A 19,895-nucleotide genomic window follows, 5' to 3' on the forward strand; every position below is an offset into this window, starting at 1 on the left:
AGAGTGGATAAATTTGAAAACGCCGTCTTTGCGTTTTCGTCTGGACGGCTAATCCGTATATTTTCTGAAACGATGACGTCATCAGCCCACGTCTCCCCCCTAGTCAGACACCTCTACGTCACGTAACAGCAACAAAAACATGAACATGAACAAACAATGAATGATTGTCTTTTTATTAACTAACATTAACACTGATTAATAAATGTATTGTTCCATGTTCGTTTGTGTACCACACGCAAGGTTTATGAGCATAGTCCAAGTCTTCTTCTCTGTTTTTAGTGTATCTCTGTGGCAGAATTACAGCGCCACATACTGGTCTGGCATGTATACTACATCATTTTGCGGTTTCTTGTGGACGCGGATATTTCTTGAAACGAGGAAAAAAAAAGATCGGATTGGGGTAAGCTCCATCTCCGTGTGGACTGGGCCTGAAACTGTGTTGTATGATGTATATGGGAGCATTGTGCCTGTAGATGATATTGTGTATCGACGATAGTCACAGATGTTGCCTGTGGATGATTATTATTATTATCAGACCAGTAATACTGTGTTCAATTCAATTCAAGTTTATTTGTATAGCTCTTTTTACAATAAAAATCATTGCAAAGCAACTTTATAGAAAATTATGTTTCTACAATATTTAGTAGCTTATAAATGGTGACTGTCAGTTTGTGCACGTATGACAAAATTAATACAAGACGTAGACAGCCAGACGATGAACACTAACAGCAATTATTACGTGATTGCATAGTAAGTAGCAATATTAGGGTAGCTGCTGATCCAACAAAGTAAAATTAGTTTAACCCAAGCTAAAGAATAAGAATGTGCATTTGATCAGATACAGCTACACTCACAATTTAAGAGATACATTATTCGAATGCTTGGCGAAAGATATGTGTTTTTAATCTAGATTTAAACAGAGAGAGTGTGTCTGATCCCCGAACATTATCAGGAAGGCTATTCCACAGTTTGGGAGCCAAATGTGAGAAAGCTCTACCTCCTTTAGTGGACTTTGCTATCGTTTGTAATTAATATTAGGACTTATTTGTTCTATCAGATTTCCATTTCTGTGTTTTTACAGTGTTGATTGTTATAACCAATCTCACATGAGTTTATAAACGTAAAGGCCAGTCAGAGGCATTCAGATGAGTGCCATATGCACTATAATGCATAAAAATATAATGCAAATCCTAATAAACTATGTACAGGTATCATTGGAAAGGTCTAAGACTCTGTATAGACTACCAAGTTTTACAAGTAGTAGATTATTTTATGACTAGAATGGACCTCAAAAATTGACATCATAACAGGAGTTCTGACCTTTGTCACAAAAAGTCTTCTTTGTTTCCTTTTTCCCTATCACGCTTTAGAAATCATCACAAATTATATATCAATTGAAAGCTTAAAATCTCAAAATTCATCATTTGAAAACCATTTTAAAATCAGACATTGCATTACCATGGAAATGGGTACATCAAAAAATTTCATTCATGAATTATACAATTTTTAGTTTGGATAATGCACTTTCATGTCTGTGTTCAAAGATAGGAGGGACAGTTAAAGAGTTCAAGAGTAGCTATTTAATTATGTGTGACCCTGGACCACAAAACCAGTCATAAGGGTAATTTTTTTTTTTAGTTTATACATCATCTGAAAGCTGACAAAGCTTAACAAACCATTGATGTGTGGTTTGTTCGGAGGACAATATTTGTCTGAGATACAACTATTAGAAAATCTGGAATCTGAGGGAGCAAAAACATCTAAATATTGAGAAAATCATCTTTAAAGTTGTTCAGATGAAGTTCTTAGCAATGCATATTACTAATCAAACATTAAGTTTTGATATATTTACAGTAGGACATTTACTAAATAACTTCACGGAACATGATCTCTAATTAATACAGTAATAATCTGAGCAGATTAATGTAATGCTACACACTATTCAGTGTTTTGTAATTTGTGATTTTTTTTACTGGATAATTAGCTTTGGACAAAATATATTATTTTGAAAACCTTTTTAATGGTACATTTTGTACACTACGAAACCGTCCTGCTCCTGAAACTCTTGTGGCTGGTTTGTAGTGCTGGTGGCTCTGAACGACTGGTTAAGTGTTTTTGAAGGGCTTGAGTTTCTGAAGATCTCTGTGAAGGACGAGTGTTTGAGCACAGTGACAGAGCTTTTCCGCTCTACATCTCCTGGCCGGTGTTTGCCTGACAAAAGGGACCGTTCCTGTTAATGTGGGTCACTGCCATGAAGGACAGCGCGCCGCACCGGCCTGTAAAATGAGAGCTTTTAAAGAAGCCGAGCAGTTGGGACTGATGTGTTTGAGTGTTGCAGAGGTGGCGTAGGCAGTTTGTGATCTGGCTGTTAGCGCGGAGCGGTCGTGTTAGGGTTGTGGGAAGTGTAACAGCCATCTTGAGCGTCTTCTGTCAGCCATCTTGTTGAGGGTGTTGTGACAGCGTCAGTGTTGCTCTGAGATGGTGTTTTGATAGCTGCTGACGCCTCTCATCTACTTCATCAGCCTTATTTAGATAACGGCTAATATGCATTTCAATTTTTTGCAAAAATGTAGTTTCTGCCAAAAATGCTAGTTGATTTACTGCTGTGAAATCAGTGCAAGATCTCCTTCAGTCAGTATGAGAAGCTTCCAGAATTGGTTGTTTTATTTCATATGTGTTTTGATGACATTTTTTTGTAATGGCGGTAACCCTGGTATTATGGTAAATGGTCATTAACGCTGCGTTTAATGCCACAGAATGACTCATTATGAGTGAATGTAGTTTGTAGGTTTTTTCCTGCGCTTCCTCTCTGAGCAGCAGATGAGCTCTGGGGCCGGAGCGGCAGGGATCTGAATGTGAATGCCTGCATTTTACATCACTGCCAAAAACCCAACCGCCCATTTCAGTTATTCAGATTTCATGAGCAATCAAAGAGAGCTGGGATGGGATGCGTCTGACAGGTCTGCTTCCTCTCTGAATGCTGAGATCTCGTTTAAGCTGTGCCTTTGGTCATTCAGTGAATACAGCTAGGCTAATGGAGCCCCTGTAGAATTACAGTTTATCGAATCTGCCGTAAATGTGATTACAATAGTACATGAGATTACCTTGATAATTAGTGTCAGCACTGCAAATCTGTGTTTAAATAAGTTTGGTCTCGCAGCTAGTTTGAACAACATTTACACAAATTTAGCCAGTTACTGCAGAACTCATTTACATATTTAGAAATCTGAAAGGATTTGTAGCAAAAAAAAAAAAAAAAACAAGGTAATTTGATCATATCTGCTAAATAGTGTGCAAGAACCTTGACTAACATTAGTGGACCTCTAAGCTGACTCCAGGAAACAAAATCAACTGCTCTGGAAGTGTAGATTGGGCTCTATGAAGAGTTTCTGATTGCGTCCGCATGTGTTTGACTCTGTGTCTCTGTGGTTTTGGCGTCCTGTAGAAGTGTTTTTTCTGCTCAGTCATGCACTGATTCCTCTGAGGAGTGACTTGGACACCAGACCTCTGAACACACTAATGCGCCGCACATTTCACATTGACTGAGGATTTGCTCTCTGTGCTCATGTTGAACTCCTACACGGAGATCTGTTTTACATCACACCATCAATAGTTGATGTCATGACTGTTCGTTTTCTTCTCTGTTTCCCACTGTCTTGTTTCTCAGTCTCTTTCTGTCTCTCTTGATTTAGTAGTCTCCACCTCTTGATTTAAAGAAGTTGAGCAGTGGTGACCTGCTGTTTTTAACTGATTTAAGGCATGGGGAATTAGTTTAGTTCATTCAGTGTCAGTCTTTTAGTATGAAGTCGAAGAGCTATGAACCGTCTGCCCTAAACTCAGTGTTTTCTCCCTCACTGAAGGGAAACATGGTTTGGACAGAAGCAATGGCGGATATATAATTCCATGGGTCCCATGTGTTTATTTCACATTTATAGTGTGAGCAGTCAAGTTGCAGCTCGAGCATCGGACCATACATAAATCCTGAGCTTTGGCTTTACACACGCATACGATTTACTGGTTCAGTGAGAGATATTTAACAAAAACATCACTGAAATCACAGAGTGAGTGCCCGATTTCAGCACATGCACCCTTAACATGTGAAATGAGCAGCAAATCAAACTGAAATAGGTGTGTTCTGTGCTTTATTGAATTCAGAAATCATTAGCTTTTTTGTTATTGTAAATGCTGTTTTGGACTTTTTGAAAGTGCTGTCCTATTTTCCACTGTGTGTGAAGCTGCTCTTTAAATTGCTATCTTTTCAAGCTCACAAGCTGAACCGTTCTTCAAAGACCCCATGAAATTGGAGTTTTGTGATGGGTCCATGTTTATTAGATTTTTGGTCATCTGTGTGCTAGTGTACTTTTAGCAGATACTGTATGCACACATTTGATGACATCATCTTGCACTCAGGGGCGTGAGCAGATTGTTGTCCAATCAAATGCTCTCTGGTTTTTCAGAAATATGCATTTTCAGTCCCCAAAACGCAGTTGTCGTGTAAACAAACAGGCAAAACACATAAAAAGTTTAACATTTTTGGCTGAAAATGTTGTAGTGTAAATGGCCCTTAACATAAACCACAGCTCTGTACTCACTGATCCAGCCTCAGATCTGAGCTTTGTGGATGTGAACTCATGTTCTTGTGTTCTTGTGGTTTTGAGAGACGGCCAAACTCAATCGTCTAATATGTCAAGCCTTCTGTCCTCTTTCCTCTGTCGCTCTCATCGTTTTCTTCTTCGTTTGCACTGAAGTGATTAATGAGCAGTTCACACAATCCTTCTCCAAACTCTCCAGCACATGTTCATAAGGAAGCACTTAAATAAATCAAAGATCGCTCATGAACCAGTTTCATTTTCTGCCAGTAACTCTTGCTTGAAGGCTTGTGCCATCTGGATGCGCCGTTTAGTTCATGTGACCAACCTTTGACCTTTGGAATTGCCTGGAGCCTGTGTGAAAAATGTTTTCCCAACGGGTGTTTATAGAGGAAACGGCGGGACACACACACCTTCTGACATCCGCATCGCTGTCCTCACCTGCAGCCATTAACGTCTCGCTGCGAGCGCCACGCTTTCCCCTGGAGTCGATTCAGTTACTGCGCCAGCATTCAGAACTGATCTGTAATCCTGCCGTTAGTTCACTTATCTGAGCAGCCTGAACTCGTATTTGAACTTCCTGTTCACACAGGCTGTATTTAACTTATTACATGTTTAATACTTTACTGCAGTTGGTAAATGGTGTCGTTCTGTGCTCTAATATTTGCTGTATAATAGTTTTTCTCAGCCAAGTAATTTATTTTGTTCATAACTGTGCTACTTTCATCTGGCTGTCTTTACAGAAAATCATAAATATTCATGAAGAAATCCATGTACATGTAGTTATATATTTGGTAAATAATAAGCATGTGTACTATTACAAAAAAAAATAAATAAAGCCCAGCAGCAGTGGCCTATGCAGAATTGTTTTTTTGGGCGGGCTCTTTTGATTCTTAAGTGTCGGTAGCTGCTGACTTGCATTTTATGAACCACGGTTTCAACTAAAAATCTTCTTTACTTCTTTACTACATTTTAGGGCGAACTATCCCTTTTAGTGTTTGAGTAGCCACATCTTTTGAAAGGAAGTTTTGTTGTTGTTGTTTTAATAAGAAATTAATGTTTTGACAGTGATGAAAGTATGATGGAAATTTGCAAATGGCTAAATGCAATCAAGAAAATGCAGGTGTTAGTACAACCATTCAGCACAATTTCTGCAGATCAGTTTTTGTGAATGTATGACTTAATTTGGTCTTCATCAACAGCCGCTTGCGCCACCTGCTGGTGAGCGACTGACAGCAGCTGGAGATCACGCATCGGTGCTCTGCTGCTATTCCTGCAGCTCCCGGATGTGCAAGTGCAAACTTTCTGCAGAATTTCAACCACTAAATTTGTGGAAGCTAATTTTAGAACTGAAATAAAATGGATAGAAAATTGCCTGTCGAATATTATTCATCATATTTTTAAACAATATTTCTGAATATTTCAGAAGTGAATTCTGGAATGTGAATATGAATTATTCAATTTTTAACTATTAAAATGTGTCTGAATTGTTTTAAATAGAACTATTGACAATATTCGATATTATATAGATTATTATTATTATTATATAGATAATGTAGCTAAATTTCAGCCCCTAAAAATTCAAGCCCTGAAAATACAAGGCATTGCAATGCAATCACCGTTAATACAATGCAGTATTTTTTCAGTTAGAGTCAAGGTTGTTATCACAACATGCTTTTTTTTTTAAGACATTTGTCATTTTTTTCCCATATAAATATAGCCATTCGCAACTCATTTAATGTACACAGTGTTATGTAACTCACTTTAGCTTTTGGGATTTGTCTGGATATTCGACAAAAATTATTGGTTAAAGGTACAGGTTGTAGGACCTGCCATGAGAGGGCGCACTACCAAAACAATAACAATCACGTGGTTTGAGGACGCTAAGAAGGAGCGTGGAATGATTGGATTTGGTGTCTTCTACCCAACTGCTGACGTCCATCAATCAGACGGAAAGATAAAACATGGATTTAACGCGAGTTCAACGGATTGCGTGAGTAGATTACATACAAAGTCAATGCAAAGACATGATAAGACTATGGAAAGTAATAATACTAATTCTAATCTTGTTGATCATAACATACATTTTCTGTAAAGATACGAATCAAAACAACTCACCTGTTGAGTAAAACACAACCGAGATCGGTATCTCTTTCTAGTTGAAGTTTGTTGCAACGCTCTCTCCATCTAGAAAATGCAACACCGATATTGATCCTTGCTCTTTCTCTCCTCTTGTCCCAGACTCTTCTTGGGTCGTTTGGTTGGCCCGTACGCTTATGTATACGAGCACTGTCCTTGTCGACAGAACCAGTGGCAGATGGTAAACAGTAATTATGTTCCATAAATAAGTAACACAATCCACTATAAAACATGCAAGAAGTAAGGAACTTAGGTAAGTAAGGAATAAGGAACTTCTTGAAGCAAGCTAGTGGTTTGCTGGACGCTAGACACTACTTCCGCATGTGTCCACGACACTGTTGTCATTTGGTTTCTACGTCAGTAAAGGCCGTAACAAAGGGTAACTAACGTCATTGACAGGCGACTGCACTGCCCCGTGTCACTGTTTATAATGGGAATTTTCTCATGATTTACAAGTAGTTGAAAACATTAGAGATATTGTTAGTAATCAGCTGGACAAAATATGTAACACTAGCCTAGTGGTTTAGGGATATTTTATGGCAAATATCTTACAAATTCTCCTTTAAGATATGCCTCTATGTTTTGCGTTACAAGTGAGAAGTGAATTTGATAGTAAAATCAAGTGCACAGGACAAGTGTCTTATTATACAATTACTGATACAATAAAATATAATTAATTAAGATTTACATGTAGTAATAATAATATTTGTAATAAAATGGTTCAAGCAGGTGATATAGAGAATACCATTCAGTAGTTTGGGGTCAGTTTGATCATTTTCTGTTCAGCGAGGCTATGTTTTTTTTACTTTTTTTATTTTATTATTACAAATACAGTAAAAATTGTAATATTGTAAAATATTATTACAATGTTAACTGTTTTTTATTTTAATATTTTGTTTTACAAAAACATGTCTCATTCATATATAAATGGCTTTGTTTCATTCAGATCCATGTGTTTATCAGCATTTTACAGTGGCCTTGGGTGCATCTGAGAGTCAGGTCTCCATGTTTTTTGTAATATTATTTTTCCCCACCAACATGTCCAATGGTTAAATAAGAGGAAAAGTCATTTCAGAGACAGAGAAAGTTCTAATACTTGAAAGAGTCTGAATCTGGAATAACACGCAGCTGATGGAGAGCACACAGCATGGCCAGGGCCGTTTGTTTAGACCGTAACGAGGGTGGATTTCATGTAGATGGTATCTCTGACAGAAGATGGGGATCAAAGAGAGAGAGCTGGTCATCCCTCTTCCTGGCCGTGGAGAGAGAGATGAACAGATGTACGCTCGTTTGGACAAATGGTGGTGAAGTCTGTCCTCTCTCCGCCTGATGTCCATCCTCTGGGTGTTTGAGATTTGAAACTGTTTCCTCTCAGTGCAATCACGTGGTTAAAGAACTGGAACCAGATCCTATATGGGCCTGTGCATCTTGGCCGATTGTGTGGAACAGTTTCTCCGGTGGAGTGGTTAGAAAAGTGTTCAGTAATCAGCACACGGCCAACTGCCAAATGTACGAGTGAGTCTTTGATTCTTCAGAAATATTGGGTCATCATGCCTGAGTTTATATCTCAGTGCATTCCTGCTAGAATCCCACATGAGTTCTCAAACGGTTTGTTTTCTTCACTTGGTTTCTAGCAAATGTTTATATATATATTCCTTGGTGTAGTTTTACACTTTATAGTGTAGTGTACTATTTTTTTATTTTTTACAACAGAAAATATGGATGCTGGGCAGCTGATTCAGTTTTGTTGCACAAGCCTTCGATTCAGTTCATTTGGGAAAATTTCAGACATGTTAAGTTCAGAGAGAAAATGTCATGCCTGAAGTAAAAAAAAATCTATCTTGATTTTAAGAGTCATTGAATCGTGAATCCCAAAATGCTTTGCAACTGGGAAAAAAATCCCCTGTTGCATATTGCAATATGCTAAAGTATAGGGCTGTGACAATAAATTGATGCATCGGGAATCAAAAAATGGAATTGATTCTGATCTTAGTTTTTAACAGCAGATGACACTGTGTGGTTTAGAAACCGCCGTATTCTGCTTGCTTCTAATTCCTTATATATACACCACTTGAACCTAAAATAATCATTCATCAAATTTGAAAATAAATTAATCTTGCATCATAAAAGCACAAAAGCTGAGGGGCAAGTACATTTGAACACTTACAGTATTGTTCAAAATAATAGCAGTACAATGTGACTAACCAGAATAATCAAGGTTTTTAGTATATTTTTTATTGCTACGTGGCAAACAAGTTACCAGTCGGTTCAGTAGATTGTCAGAAAACAAACAAGACCCAGCATTCATGATATGCACGCTCTTAAGGCTGTGCAATTGGGCAATTAGTTGAAAGGGGTGTGTTCAAAAAAATAGCAGTGTCTACCTTTGACTTTACAAACTCAAAACTATTTTGTACAAACATTTTTTTTTTTCTGGGATTTAGCAATCCTGTGAATCACTAAACTAATATTTAGTTGTATGACCACAGTTTTTTAAAACTGCTTGACATCTGTGTGGCATGGAGTCAACCAACTTGTGGCACCTCTCAGCTGTTATTCCACTCCATGATTCTTTAACAACATTCCACAATTCATTCACATTTCTTGGTTTTGCTTCAGAAACAGCATTTTTGATATCACCCCACAAGTTCTCAATTGGATTAAGGTCTGGAGATTGGGCTGGCCACTCCATAACATTAATTTTGTTGGTTTGGAACCAAGACTTTGCCCGTTTACTAGTGTGTTTTGGGTCATTGTCTTGTTGAAACAACCATTTCAAGGGCATGTCCTCTTCAGCATAGGGCAACATGACCTCTTCAAGTATTTTAACATATGCAAACTGATCCATGATCCCTGGTATGCGATAAATAGGCCCAACACCATAGTAGGAGAAACATGCCCATATCATGATGCTTGCACCTCCATGCTTCACTGTCTTCACTGTGTACTGTGGCTTGAATTCAGAGTTTGGGGGTCGTCTCACAAACTGCCTGTGGCCCTTGGACCCAAAAAGAACAATTTTACTCTCATCAGTCCACAAAATGTTCCTCCATTTCTCTTTAGGCCAGTTGATGTGTTCTTTGGCAAATTGTAACCTCTTCTGCACATGCCTTTTTTTTAACAGAGGGACTTTGCGGGGGATTCTTGAAAATAGATTAGCTTCACACAGACGTCTTCTAACTGTCACAGTACTTACAGGTAACTCCAGACTGTCTTTGATCATCCTGGAGGTGATCATTGGCTGAGCCTTTGCCATTCTGGTTATTCTTCTATCCATTTTGATGGTTGTCTTCCGTTTTCTTCCACGTCTCTCTGGTTTTGCTCTCCATTTTAAGGCATTGGAGATCATTTTAGCTGAACAGCCTATCATTTTTTGCACCTCTTTATAGGTTTTCCCCTCTCTAATCAACTTTTTAATCAAAGTACGCTGTTCTTCCGAACAATGTCTTGAACGACCCATTTTCCTCAGCTTTCAAATGCATGTTCAACAAGTGTTGGCTTCATCCTTAAATAGGGGCCACCTGATTCACACCTGTTTCTTCACAAAATTGATGACCTCAGTGATTGAATGCCACACTGCTATTTTTTTGAACACACCCCTTTCAACTAATTCAACTAATTGCCCAATTGCACAGCCTTAAGAGCGTGCATATCATGAATGCTGGGTCTCATTTGTTTTCTGAGAATCTACTGAACCGACTGGTAACTTGTTTGCCACGTAGCAATAAAAAAATATACGAAAAACCTTGATTATTCTGGTTAGTCACATTGTACTGCTATTATTTTGAACAATACTGTACATTACTCAGTCAAAAACTCAAGCGTTCTTCTTTGTTAGCATTTAGGTGTGGGGTTAAAAATTAGCCGAAATCAGCTGTTAAAAACTAAGCTCACAATCGATTCGAGAGAGAATCACGATGCATTCGCAAAGTCTCAGAATCGATCCATAAATAGCGTTGCATCAACTTTTCGTCCCAGCCCTACTAACCTTAAAACTCCATAAGATGCAGTGCTGCTCATAAGCTCTAAATTACACTACTGAGGCTTCATTTTGGTGAGGATGCTGCCTATATAGGGAGTAGATAGCAAAAAAAGAGTGCATAATCCCAGCTCACCTGTGTTTTCTATCTTGGTTCTTGTTGCCCTCCAGGCTCATACATGATGGTGGACACTTCACAGCATGATTACGGAGAAAAGGCTCGCCTGCAGCTGCCTGTGATGAAAGAAAACGACACTCACTGCATCGACTTCAACTATCTCCTGTACTGCCCCGACGGCTCCAGCCCCGGGACACTCAACATCTTGGTGAAGGTCAATAAAGGGCCACTATCCAATCCCATCTGGAACGTCACTTCCTGCACAGGCAAAGGCTGGTTGAAGGCGGAGCTCGCTGTCAGCACTTTCTGGCCCAATGAGTACCAGGTATGCAAATCCTTCAACCAATCAAAACTGCATTGACAGTATATTTTCTATAGAATGAAGCAGTCAGGTTGGGAAATAGACCTTTAATCTTCTGGGTTCGATTTATGTGTATAAGCTTTAAAAGGCATCTTCTCCTGATATCTCCAAAAATAACTTAAATTACACTTTCAGTTTTGATCGTACAGATAAGATCAATACATCAATCAAATCTGTAAAGGGTCTACTTTTTTTTGTATACAGACATAATAACAATAAAACTTTGTGCATTTGTAATTTAAAGATAACAAACAAGGTGCGCTGTCTGCAGCCTTTTTTTCTGCGCTGATCTTCATGTACAAACACGTCATTAAAATTAACTGTAACTCCGTGAATACTCAACGAAGAGACATGAGAGAGATATCTATAGAAAGCTTGACATGTCTACTTTTAAACTAAACAAGTGCTGCCGAAAACAGATATTCTGTGATAAAGTAATCCATATTAAAACAACGCGATGTCTGTTTTTCATGTCTCCCTTCATTATCTTCTAATGTGACCACGTCCCCGCGCTGAACACTCTATTCAGATTCTAATGAATTATATTTATATTCAGATTCTAATGTTTCACTGAAGCACACGGCTTGAATACGCCACACAACAGAAGACAACGCAGCAAGACTGTTCTTCAAGTTCTTTTTATTTTACTGTCTGCTTCGCGGTGAGAGGAATAAGACATAATTCACCCCCAAAAAAATTTGATTTGGACCTCAGGATTTGAGATTTAGATTTCCTCAGAAAAAAAACAAAAACTAAGCACTTTATTCAGCACTGATCATAAACAAGAGTCTTTTTTTATTGTTGTTGTAATTTATATACTTGTATTAGATTTCACATAACGTGTAAACGTTTTACTAGTTAGACTTTTTCCAAACTATAATTCTTGACCAAATGTATAATCAAGTGAAACATTATGAAGTTTCATTTACATCTACATTTTCTACTGTAGTACTATTATCAAAATAACATTAATAATGTAGTTTATCATTTAGTTTATCTAAGAGCTCAAAAACAATATACCCTTTGGAAATGCTATGTGATGTTAATATATATATATATATATATATATATATATATATATATATATATATATTTATTTATTTTATTTTTTTTATTTTTTTTTGTAGAAAATCCATGAGTGAATCTCAAGTTAATTTGTGGGATAGTTAATTATATTCTAAATAAACTACAAATATAAAATATAAAATCTATAAATTTCTTTTGTCCTTACATTCTTTCTTGTAACTCTTCCCTCTCAGTCACAAGAGTTGGGTATTGAAAACCGGTTCCATTTTAGAACAGGTTCCAAATTTCTAAGAGCCGGGTATAGCGCTCATGTTGTTTGAAGACGGTCAGCGTGCGGCCGGGGCTCACTCGCTCTCTCTCTATCGTGCTCTCTCTCTCACGCGCACACTCTCTCTCTGCCCTGTTAAACTGACAGGACTTAAAAACACATGCAAATGATAAACTTTCACTCTATGATGGTTAAGCTGTGCAATTAATCCGCGAATCACATTCTTCAAGGGCCGGGGAGCAGCTGGCCTGTACAGTTAATGAATAACGGATCAACTACGACGGCCTACATCACAGATCCTGCGATGTGACTATCGTGGATTCGTACACCATGATATCGATGCTTAAACGACACATCGTGCAGCCCTAATTTCAACTGTAGAAAAGGAACAACCAAGCCGAAACTGACTTATTTCATATTTGTTGACCAATATACAGAAAACTATATCATTATATCATCAAATACGCAGCTGTTTTTGTCTTAAGTTAACAAAAACAGATGAGAAAGAAAACACACAGGTACAGTATTTTTGCCTAAAGAGACAAAAACCTAATAAACGCGCTGCCTGTCATTAATGTTAATCAAAGAACAAAAGAAAACCATTCACTGATCTTGACCGAATATATTTAATAACTTTAACTGATTAATCTTTATTTTATTTATAAAAAGAAAACACTGCAGTGTTTTTAAACGTTTAATTACAGTTTCTGTAGCTACCTGAAATTTTGTTTAGTTGTATTTATTTATGATATTGCTTATTGATATGTTTGTTCCTACCGACTGTTTACTTTAACACTTTAATATTTGAAATTTATATACATTTAGTTGTTTTTGCTATGATATATATATATATATATATATATATATATATATATATATATATATATATTTTTTTTTTTTTTTTTTTTTTGAGCACAGGAAATTCCTGTGTTTTGTAGGCTGCTGATTTTTGCTCATGTTATTCAGCTGCAACAGAATGCTTTGTAAAAAGACAATGCATGTTTGACATCTAAATGTTTGACTTCATTTTTTTAATATTGGATTTTTTATCTTATTGGAATCGAAACTAGGAATCAATAAGAATCGGAATCGATAAAAACAATACCCAACCCTATCAGTGACACAGCTGACTGAGAGGCTCATTATGCAGCTCATTATGCAGGCCTTTGTCTTCTCAGGTGTAAATCACAATGATATTCATGATAGTTGACGTCTACTCACATATGATTTTTACCAACAAAAACTGTCTGAGAAAATGTAAATCAATATATTGTTGAGTAAACAAGATGATTTCCTCATCATTTTGAAGCAAAAATTCTAGACTGCAAGCTCCAGGGTTGACAGTCTTGTGAACAAATATTCTTTATGTGTTTTATGACCTCATTTCAGTGCCTTCAAAATTTAAGTTTTTCACCAATCACGCATAAAAGTTGTTTTCTAAAAAACTAAATCATGTACATACATACATACAGTGTTTTCAGACTTTAGCCACTAATATGTTTAGAAGCAACTGAAAAAGCACAAAAGTCAGGTCATGTCAAATCTTCTCCAGGCCCCCAAAACCCCCTAGACCTCAGAGGGTTAAATTATTGTGAATGTATATGCATATTTTGCAATAAACCTAAAATATATTGTTTCTATATATAACCATATAACCAAAAACTTATTTCTGTATGATTTATAAGCTTGTTTCCAAGGATTATATTCCAAGGATTTTGGATATTGCCATCTTTTTATACCTGAACCTCTCGCTCACACACACACACACACACACACACACACACACACACACACACACACACACACACACACACACACACACACACACACACACACAAGAACAACAACAACCTTAAAGCAACAGATTCATATAGATTATCTTTAACTCGATTATATCATTCATGAGCATTCTGGGAAAAATGATTGGAAAAAATACTTCCAACATTGCAGAAAAAGTGAATGGGCACTAATCAACAAGATATGTTTATCTGATCAGCAAATCTGATGCAAAGATACTAACGGGAAACTGACTTTTACCTCAGAGCAAATACAGCACCAGACTCTGAGCTGGAAAGTCAGTAGGTGTTTTTTCTTTTCTTTTCTTTCTCTTTTTTTTTTTCATTGTCGTGACTCTTAAACTCTGTATGGTGACACATTCCTGCCGTCAAGCCCTCTAAACAAAAGTATGAGGAACAAAATCACAATGGATGTTTTGCTTGTATGTGGTATTGGTGTAGACCGGTTGATTTATGGGAATGTGGAGGCTTTAGCTTTTCTTTTGTAGTTCTGTCATACTCACAAAATGCTCCCAGTGATCACAGTAACGGCTCTCAGTGATGTTTTCCACAGGAGAAATGTCTCTCTGGGTCAGTGGAGCTCCTTCACTTTTTGTTTTTCAGTACAATAGCTTTCCACTGTTGCTTCTCGCTGTATGAAAGTAATATTTCATCTTCTGAATACAACTGCTATGATAATCAGTCTCTTCTCTCTTGTTTTAATCAGCAATGGATGTCGGTATGTATGTGTCAGTGTTTGCAGTGTGTGTGTATGTATGTGTGTATGTGTGAGAGAGAGAGTGTGTGTGTGTGTGTGTGTGTGTGTGTGTGTGTGTGTGTGTGTGTGTGCTCTTGTTTTTGTGTCATATCAGGACACAACTCTGTATAATGACATGGGTATGACACAGGTATTACAAGGAGAGGGTGACTTATGAGGACATAACCCATGTCCCCATTTTTCAAAACACTTATAAATCATACAGAATGAGTTTTTTTGAGAAAGTAAAAATGCACAAAGTTTCCTGTGAGGGTTAGGGTTAGGTGTAGGGTTGGTGAAGGGCAATAGAATATACAGTTTCTACAGAATAAAAACCATTACACCTATGGGATGAACACACTTTACACAAAAACAAACATGTGTGTGTGTGTGCTGTGTGTGTGTGCTGTGTGTGTGTGTGTGTGTGCGCTGTGTGTGTATATGTGTGTGTGTGTGTGTGTGTGTGTGTCTGTGTGTGCTGTGTGTGTATGTGTGTGTCTGTGTGAGACACAGTGAATACTGAAAGCCTCCGTCTGTGTTCAGACTAATTGGTAGTATCGCTCTGCTGTCTGTCTGTCTGCGTGAGAGACAGAATTGTAAACACCGTGATGATACAGGGTTTCCATGCAGGATGTTCATCTGGTTTTTCCACAGGTTTAGGGTGCAGTAGTTGAGCTGTAGTCTTTATAGCAGCCGTCTGTTTGCTTTATCAGCCCTAAATGTAAACACACCTGCGTATAGACAGATGCCCCTGCTGGCCACTTGAACACATTACACGTCAGGCTTGGAGGATTGGGAGGCGCTGTTGTGATTAATATTGCATGATATTTCTGAGACGAGCTAATGGATCAGAGGGGCTTGTTTCTTCATGTCTCGATTTGATTTCTCACAGTATAGAGTTTCCACCTGCTGCCCCTCCAAACCCCCCGGAGACGTGTCCCTTCTAATGAGTCCAGGCATGTTACGTCCCTTTATTACACTCTCTCTCTCTCTCTCGCTCCTTCACAGTCCATCTCTAAAGCCTGGTGTGGGCTTGTTATTTCTTGTCCTCTTTAATTAGGCACTGATGAGTCAAATCTGTTGCTGGAGTCCAGTTTATTTTAGCTTTAGTCCTGATTCACTTTGGTTTTGTTTTTTACACCGATATCTCCCGAGGGTGTCTTCATCCCCCTGATCAGATCGTTAGTCACTGCGTCAAACGGACTCGCTTAATAAGCTGGACACCTGCCCTCAGTTGCTTTTTATTATTTGATGTCAGATTGTCAGAAATCAGGCCAGAGCGCCGAACTGAAGCGTTTGAGGAGCTCTGTCTGCGCTCATGAGTGCGAGCGTCATTAATGCTGTCAAAGGGAAAGAGTTAAGGCATCGCACGTGTTCCTTTGGTCATCCTTCAGTTCTCATGAATGATAGAATATCGTTAAACTTGAGAGAAGATGTTGTTTTTCTGTTTTTATTTCTTCTAAGCCAAGTAACACTCGTGCTCCTTTGTGGTTTCTCTGGCTTATGATGTGTTCTTCAGTAATCTTCTTTGAGGACACAAACAGAAATGTGTGTCATCAGTAGGAATGTGTGTATGTGTGTGTGTGTGTGTGTGTTTTAACCTTAAAACATCTAACTAATTGACTAAAAAAAATAATTACTCGCTTTGCAAAAAAAAAAAAAAAAATTCTGGATTTTGGGGGGTGGGTTATTGTTGATATGACTTTTAACTACAGCCTTTTAATTTGTTGACATATTAGAAGTGTTCAGTTAAGAAAAAAAACTTAAACTTAAATAAGTTAAGACATTTGTTTAAACAAAGTTTGCAAGAATGTTCTTAAATGTAGTTCTTGAAATATTCTTAAGAAGTTCTCCAATATTTCCTTTAGTGATTATTGATCATTGTTGTCACCCGTGCACTAGTAAAATTAATAGGTACTATATGTCTAGTGTTATGATGTTCTTCATATTTAAAAAAAAAAAAAAAAAAATTCATGAAACATCTTATGTTTTCAGATTTACGACAAGCTGGAGGCTGTCCTAACTAAAATATTTTATTTACCTTGATTTTTAAGAACATTATTTTCCAGACTTCAATTTCTTTGGTAACCCTTTAGATAACGGAACACTATTCATGGTTAACTAGTTGCTCATTAGCATGTATATTTCTTGGGTTCTGGCTGTTTGTTAGTTACTTTTAAAGCACTTATTAATGCATTATTCTACATGACCCTATTCTGAATCCCTAAACCCGACCCCATACCTAAACTTAACAACTACTTACTATCAGTAAAAAACAGATTATGAGTTATTGGGGGAAAATGCTTGCAATCTAAAATGTAAACAATTCTTATGTTTATAACAATTCTAAGCAAAAAAACATAAGTATTATCAATAAATGTTTGTGGGAATAAAATATGAATTATTATATTATATTTGTTATAATATAAAATTACCTGAAGTATATTTGTTTAACTGTTAATTGTATATATTTTTTATGTGAACTAAGCATTTTTTTTAGTTGGTTAGCTGAACAACTAATCTACGTTGTGTATTTTATTTTATTTTTTCAGATGCTTTCACACATTTTCAAAACTTTGCTAATTTTTTTCAAAACTTTACACACAAATACAAGAATTGTACACCCAAAATGCTAAATTCCTCACATCTCCTGCAAAATGAAGCAATGTATACAAATTATCACAAACACGTCTCAAACGTAAACTTTTGCAAACATCTTTGCCATAATGTTAATTCCTGCAAAGTTTGTGTGTGTTACACAGATAATTGTGTGTTGTGTTTTGCAAAAAGTGTCTTCTGAAGGCTGAGAAAGTCAAAGGCTGAGAAATAGCATATAGTTTTGCAGATTTGGTGTGTACTTCTGGTGTTTGACTGTCAGCTTTCAGAAAAGATTGTGTGTGTGTGTGTGTGTGTGTGTGTAAGCAGTAAAAAAAAAAAAAAAAGACTGTAATGAAGACCTGTGTAATTAGGCTGGTCTCTGATTTATTTGACCCTGTCCCGACGTTTACATTAGATTTTTATTTACATTCATGATTTAAAGCCATACTATTCATGGTTGAAATACTTTAACTTTAAAAGATTGCAGTTATTCTAAAGTTATTGCCTGTAATTCCGCTATTATCTTCATCAATACTAATTCAATTTCTCTCACTACTGGTGAAGAATGTTTTGAGCAGCACTACATTGTGCACTTGTAATCACTAGATAAACAAGGTCTCACAGGGTTCACAGATTCATGTGAATGGCGATTCCACACCTTCTCCCAAAACAAGATCCCTCCGGGCAGGGGATCCCTCTAGGGTTCAGAAGGAGGTGTGAGGGGAGTGTGTGTGTGTGTGTGTGTGTGGAGATGTTTTGTGATAGTGTTGAGAGCTCACATTTAGTCAAGGTCAGAGCACACACAAACACACACTCACAGGTTTATCTTGTGTCCAGCATAGCAGTAATTTATATGTGCTCAGAAGCTCAGATTAGTGTACACCCTGCAGACAAGGCTGCTCTGGCCCTTTATGGGTCGACTGAGGGCCCCTGAGAATTTGCTCATTGGCAAAACTTTTTAGCTTAAGTTATCTTTGGATGCTATAACTGTATGTTTGTCAAGCATATTTTTTACAGTAAATGTTGCAAGAAGAAAAACTGTAATGATGATTCAGTCATCACATTAGAGTCCTGATTCCCTGATCTCACCCAAAATTTTATCTCTGAGGACATTATTCAGACTTAATATTTTTACATTAAAATGTCATGTAGATATTATTTGGATGGGATCAGGTAGTGTCACACAGATATCAAGATTCAGCGTAAGAACCTCAACAATGGTAACAGTCAACAAGATTATTTAGAACAACTCTGAACTTCAAAAAACACGTTTCTAAATGATCCCATCCAAATAATTTTGTCATAATGACCTAAAACATTCAAAATATTAAAACAGACCTACATTTCATGCAGTGGTATTTTAGAGCTACTTTAAAGTGAAATATTTAGTAATATTTATATCTAAATAATAAGATCAGCCTTTACGTTCAGTGAGTCAGGACACTACATGATGACTGAACCATTAATAAGTAAAAATCACCATCTGGTCAGTTTGTTTTCTCACATCTTGTGCTATAAACAATAGCAGCCAGAAAAAACACTGAAGTTATGAAGTGAAGAACCCAACTAAAGCTAGCACTTACCTCCATAATGGTGACTTCAAACTTTATTATTTTCAATAAAACAGTCAGACTAAATGAGGGCTGCCCGTACAGGGCAAGTGCTAAGGGGTCAAGGGGTGTTTTGCCAAGGAGCAAATTCTCAGGGGCCCTGCGCTGGCAGCCCATAAAGGCTTGTTTACTGGGCAGACTCCTGTGTGTCTGTGTCTGTGTGTGTGTCCTCTGTACATGATACAGAAGAATGTCACTCAGCTTCACTAATCTTCCTCAACATAAACACACGTGTTTACTTGACTGTGTAGAAAAGTACCTGCCTGTTTTAATTAAGTAATTCATTTACTATAACAATGTTTAATTTGGAATAATTTGGTCATTTTTTGAAGTGACATTATTTGTTGTCTTTAAAAACTCTGTCACTGTGGGGATTTCCGTAACCTTAAGCTCAGCGAACAGACATTTAGGGTTGTTTTAAGGTTTTCCGCACGGACATGCCATTGTGAAGTGGAGGTTTAAGTAACATTGTGAGCTATTTCTTTCACAGGGAGTGGATGTCACAGCCCTTCGTGCAGTTTGTGTTTAACCGTTTATTGGTGTTTTAACAAAGATATCACCCCAAAAAACGACATAATTTAACCCATAATTTTGCCATGGAAAACAAAGGGGAAATTTGTAAAGAATCATCACAGCTGTTTTCCCACAACAGTTTGTAGTTTTGTTCTAGTTGTA

The 19,895-nt window shown here is 37.2% G+C and overlaps 1 protein-coding gene across 14 annotated transcripts in view; it reads left to right on the forward strand.

Moving 5' to 3' along the window:
- The window catches only part of LOC127984348 (receptor-type tyrosine-protein phosphatase kappa), a 170,371-nt gene that overhangs the window by 49,124 nt on the left and 101,352 nt on the right, over window positions 1–19,895 (forward strand). For all 14 annotated transcript variants that reach the window (XM_052586971.1, XM_052586973.1, XM_052586960.1 and 11 more), the window contains one exon: window positions 10,879–11,150. In XM_052586971.1, coding sequence (XP_052442931.1) covers window positions 10,879–11,150 — 272 coding nt within the window. The remainder of the gene's footprint in view (window positions 1–10,878; window positions 11,151–19,895) is intronic.

This window comes from Carassius gibelio, chromosome B20 (assembly GCF_023724105.1).
Source record: "Carassius gibelio isolate Cgi1373 ecotype wild population from Czech Republic chromosome B20, carGib1.2-hapl.c, whole genome shotgun sequence".
NCBI lineage: Eukaryota > Metazoa > Chordata > Actinopteri > Cypriniformes > Cyprinidae > Carassius > Carassius gibelio.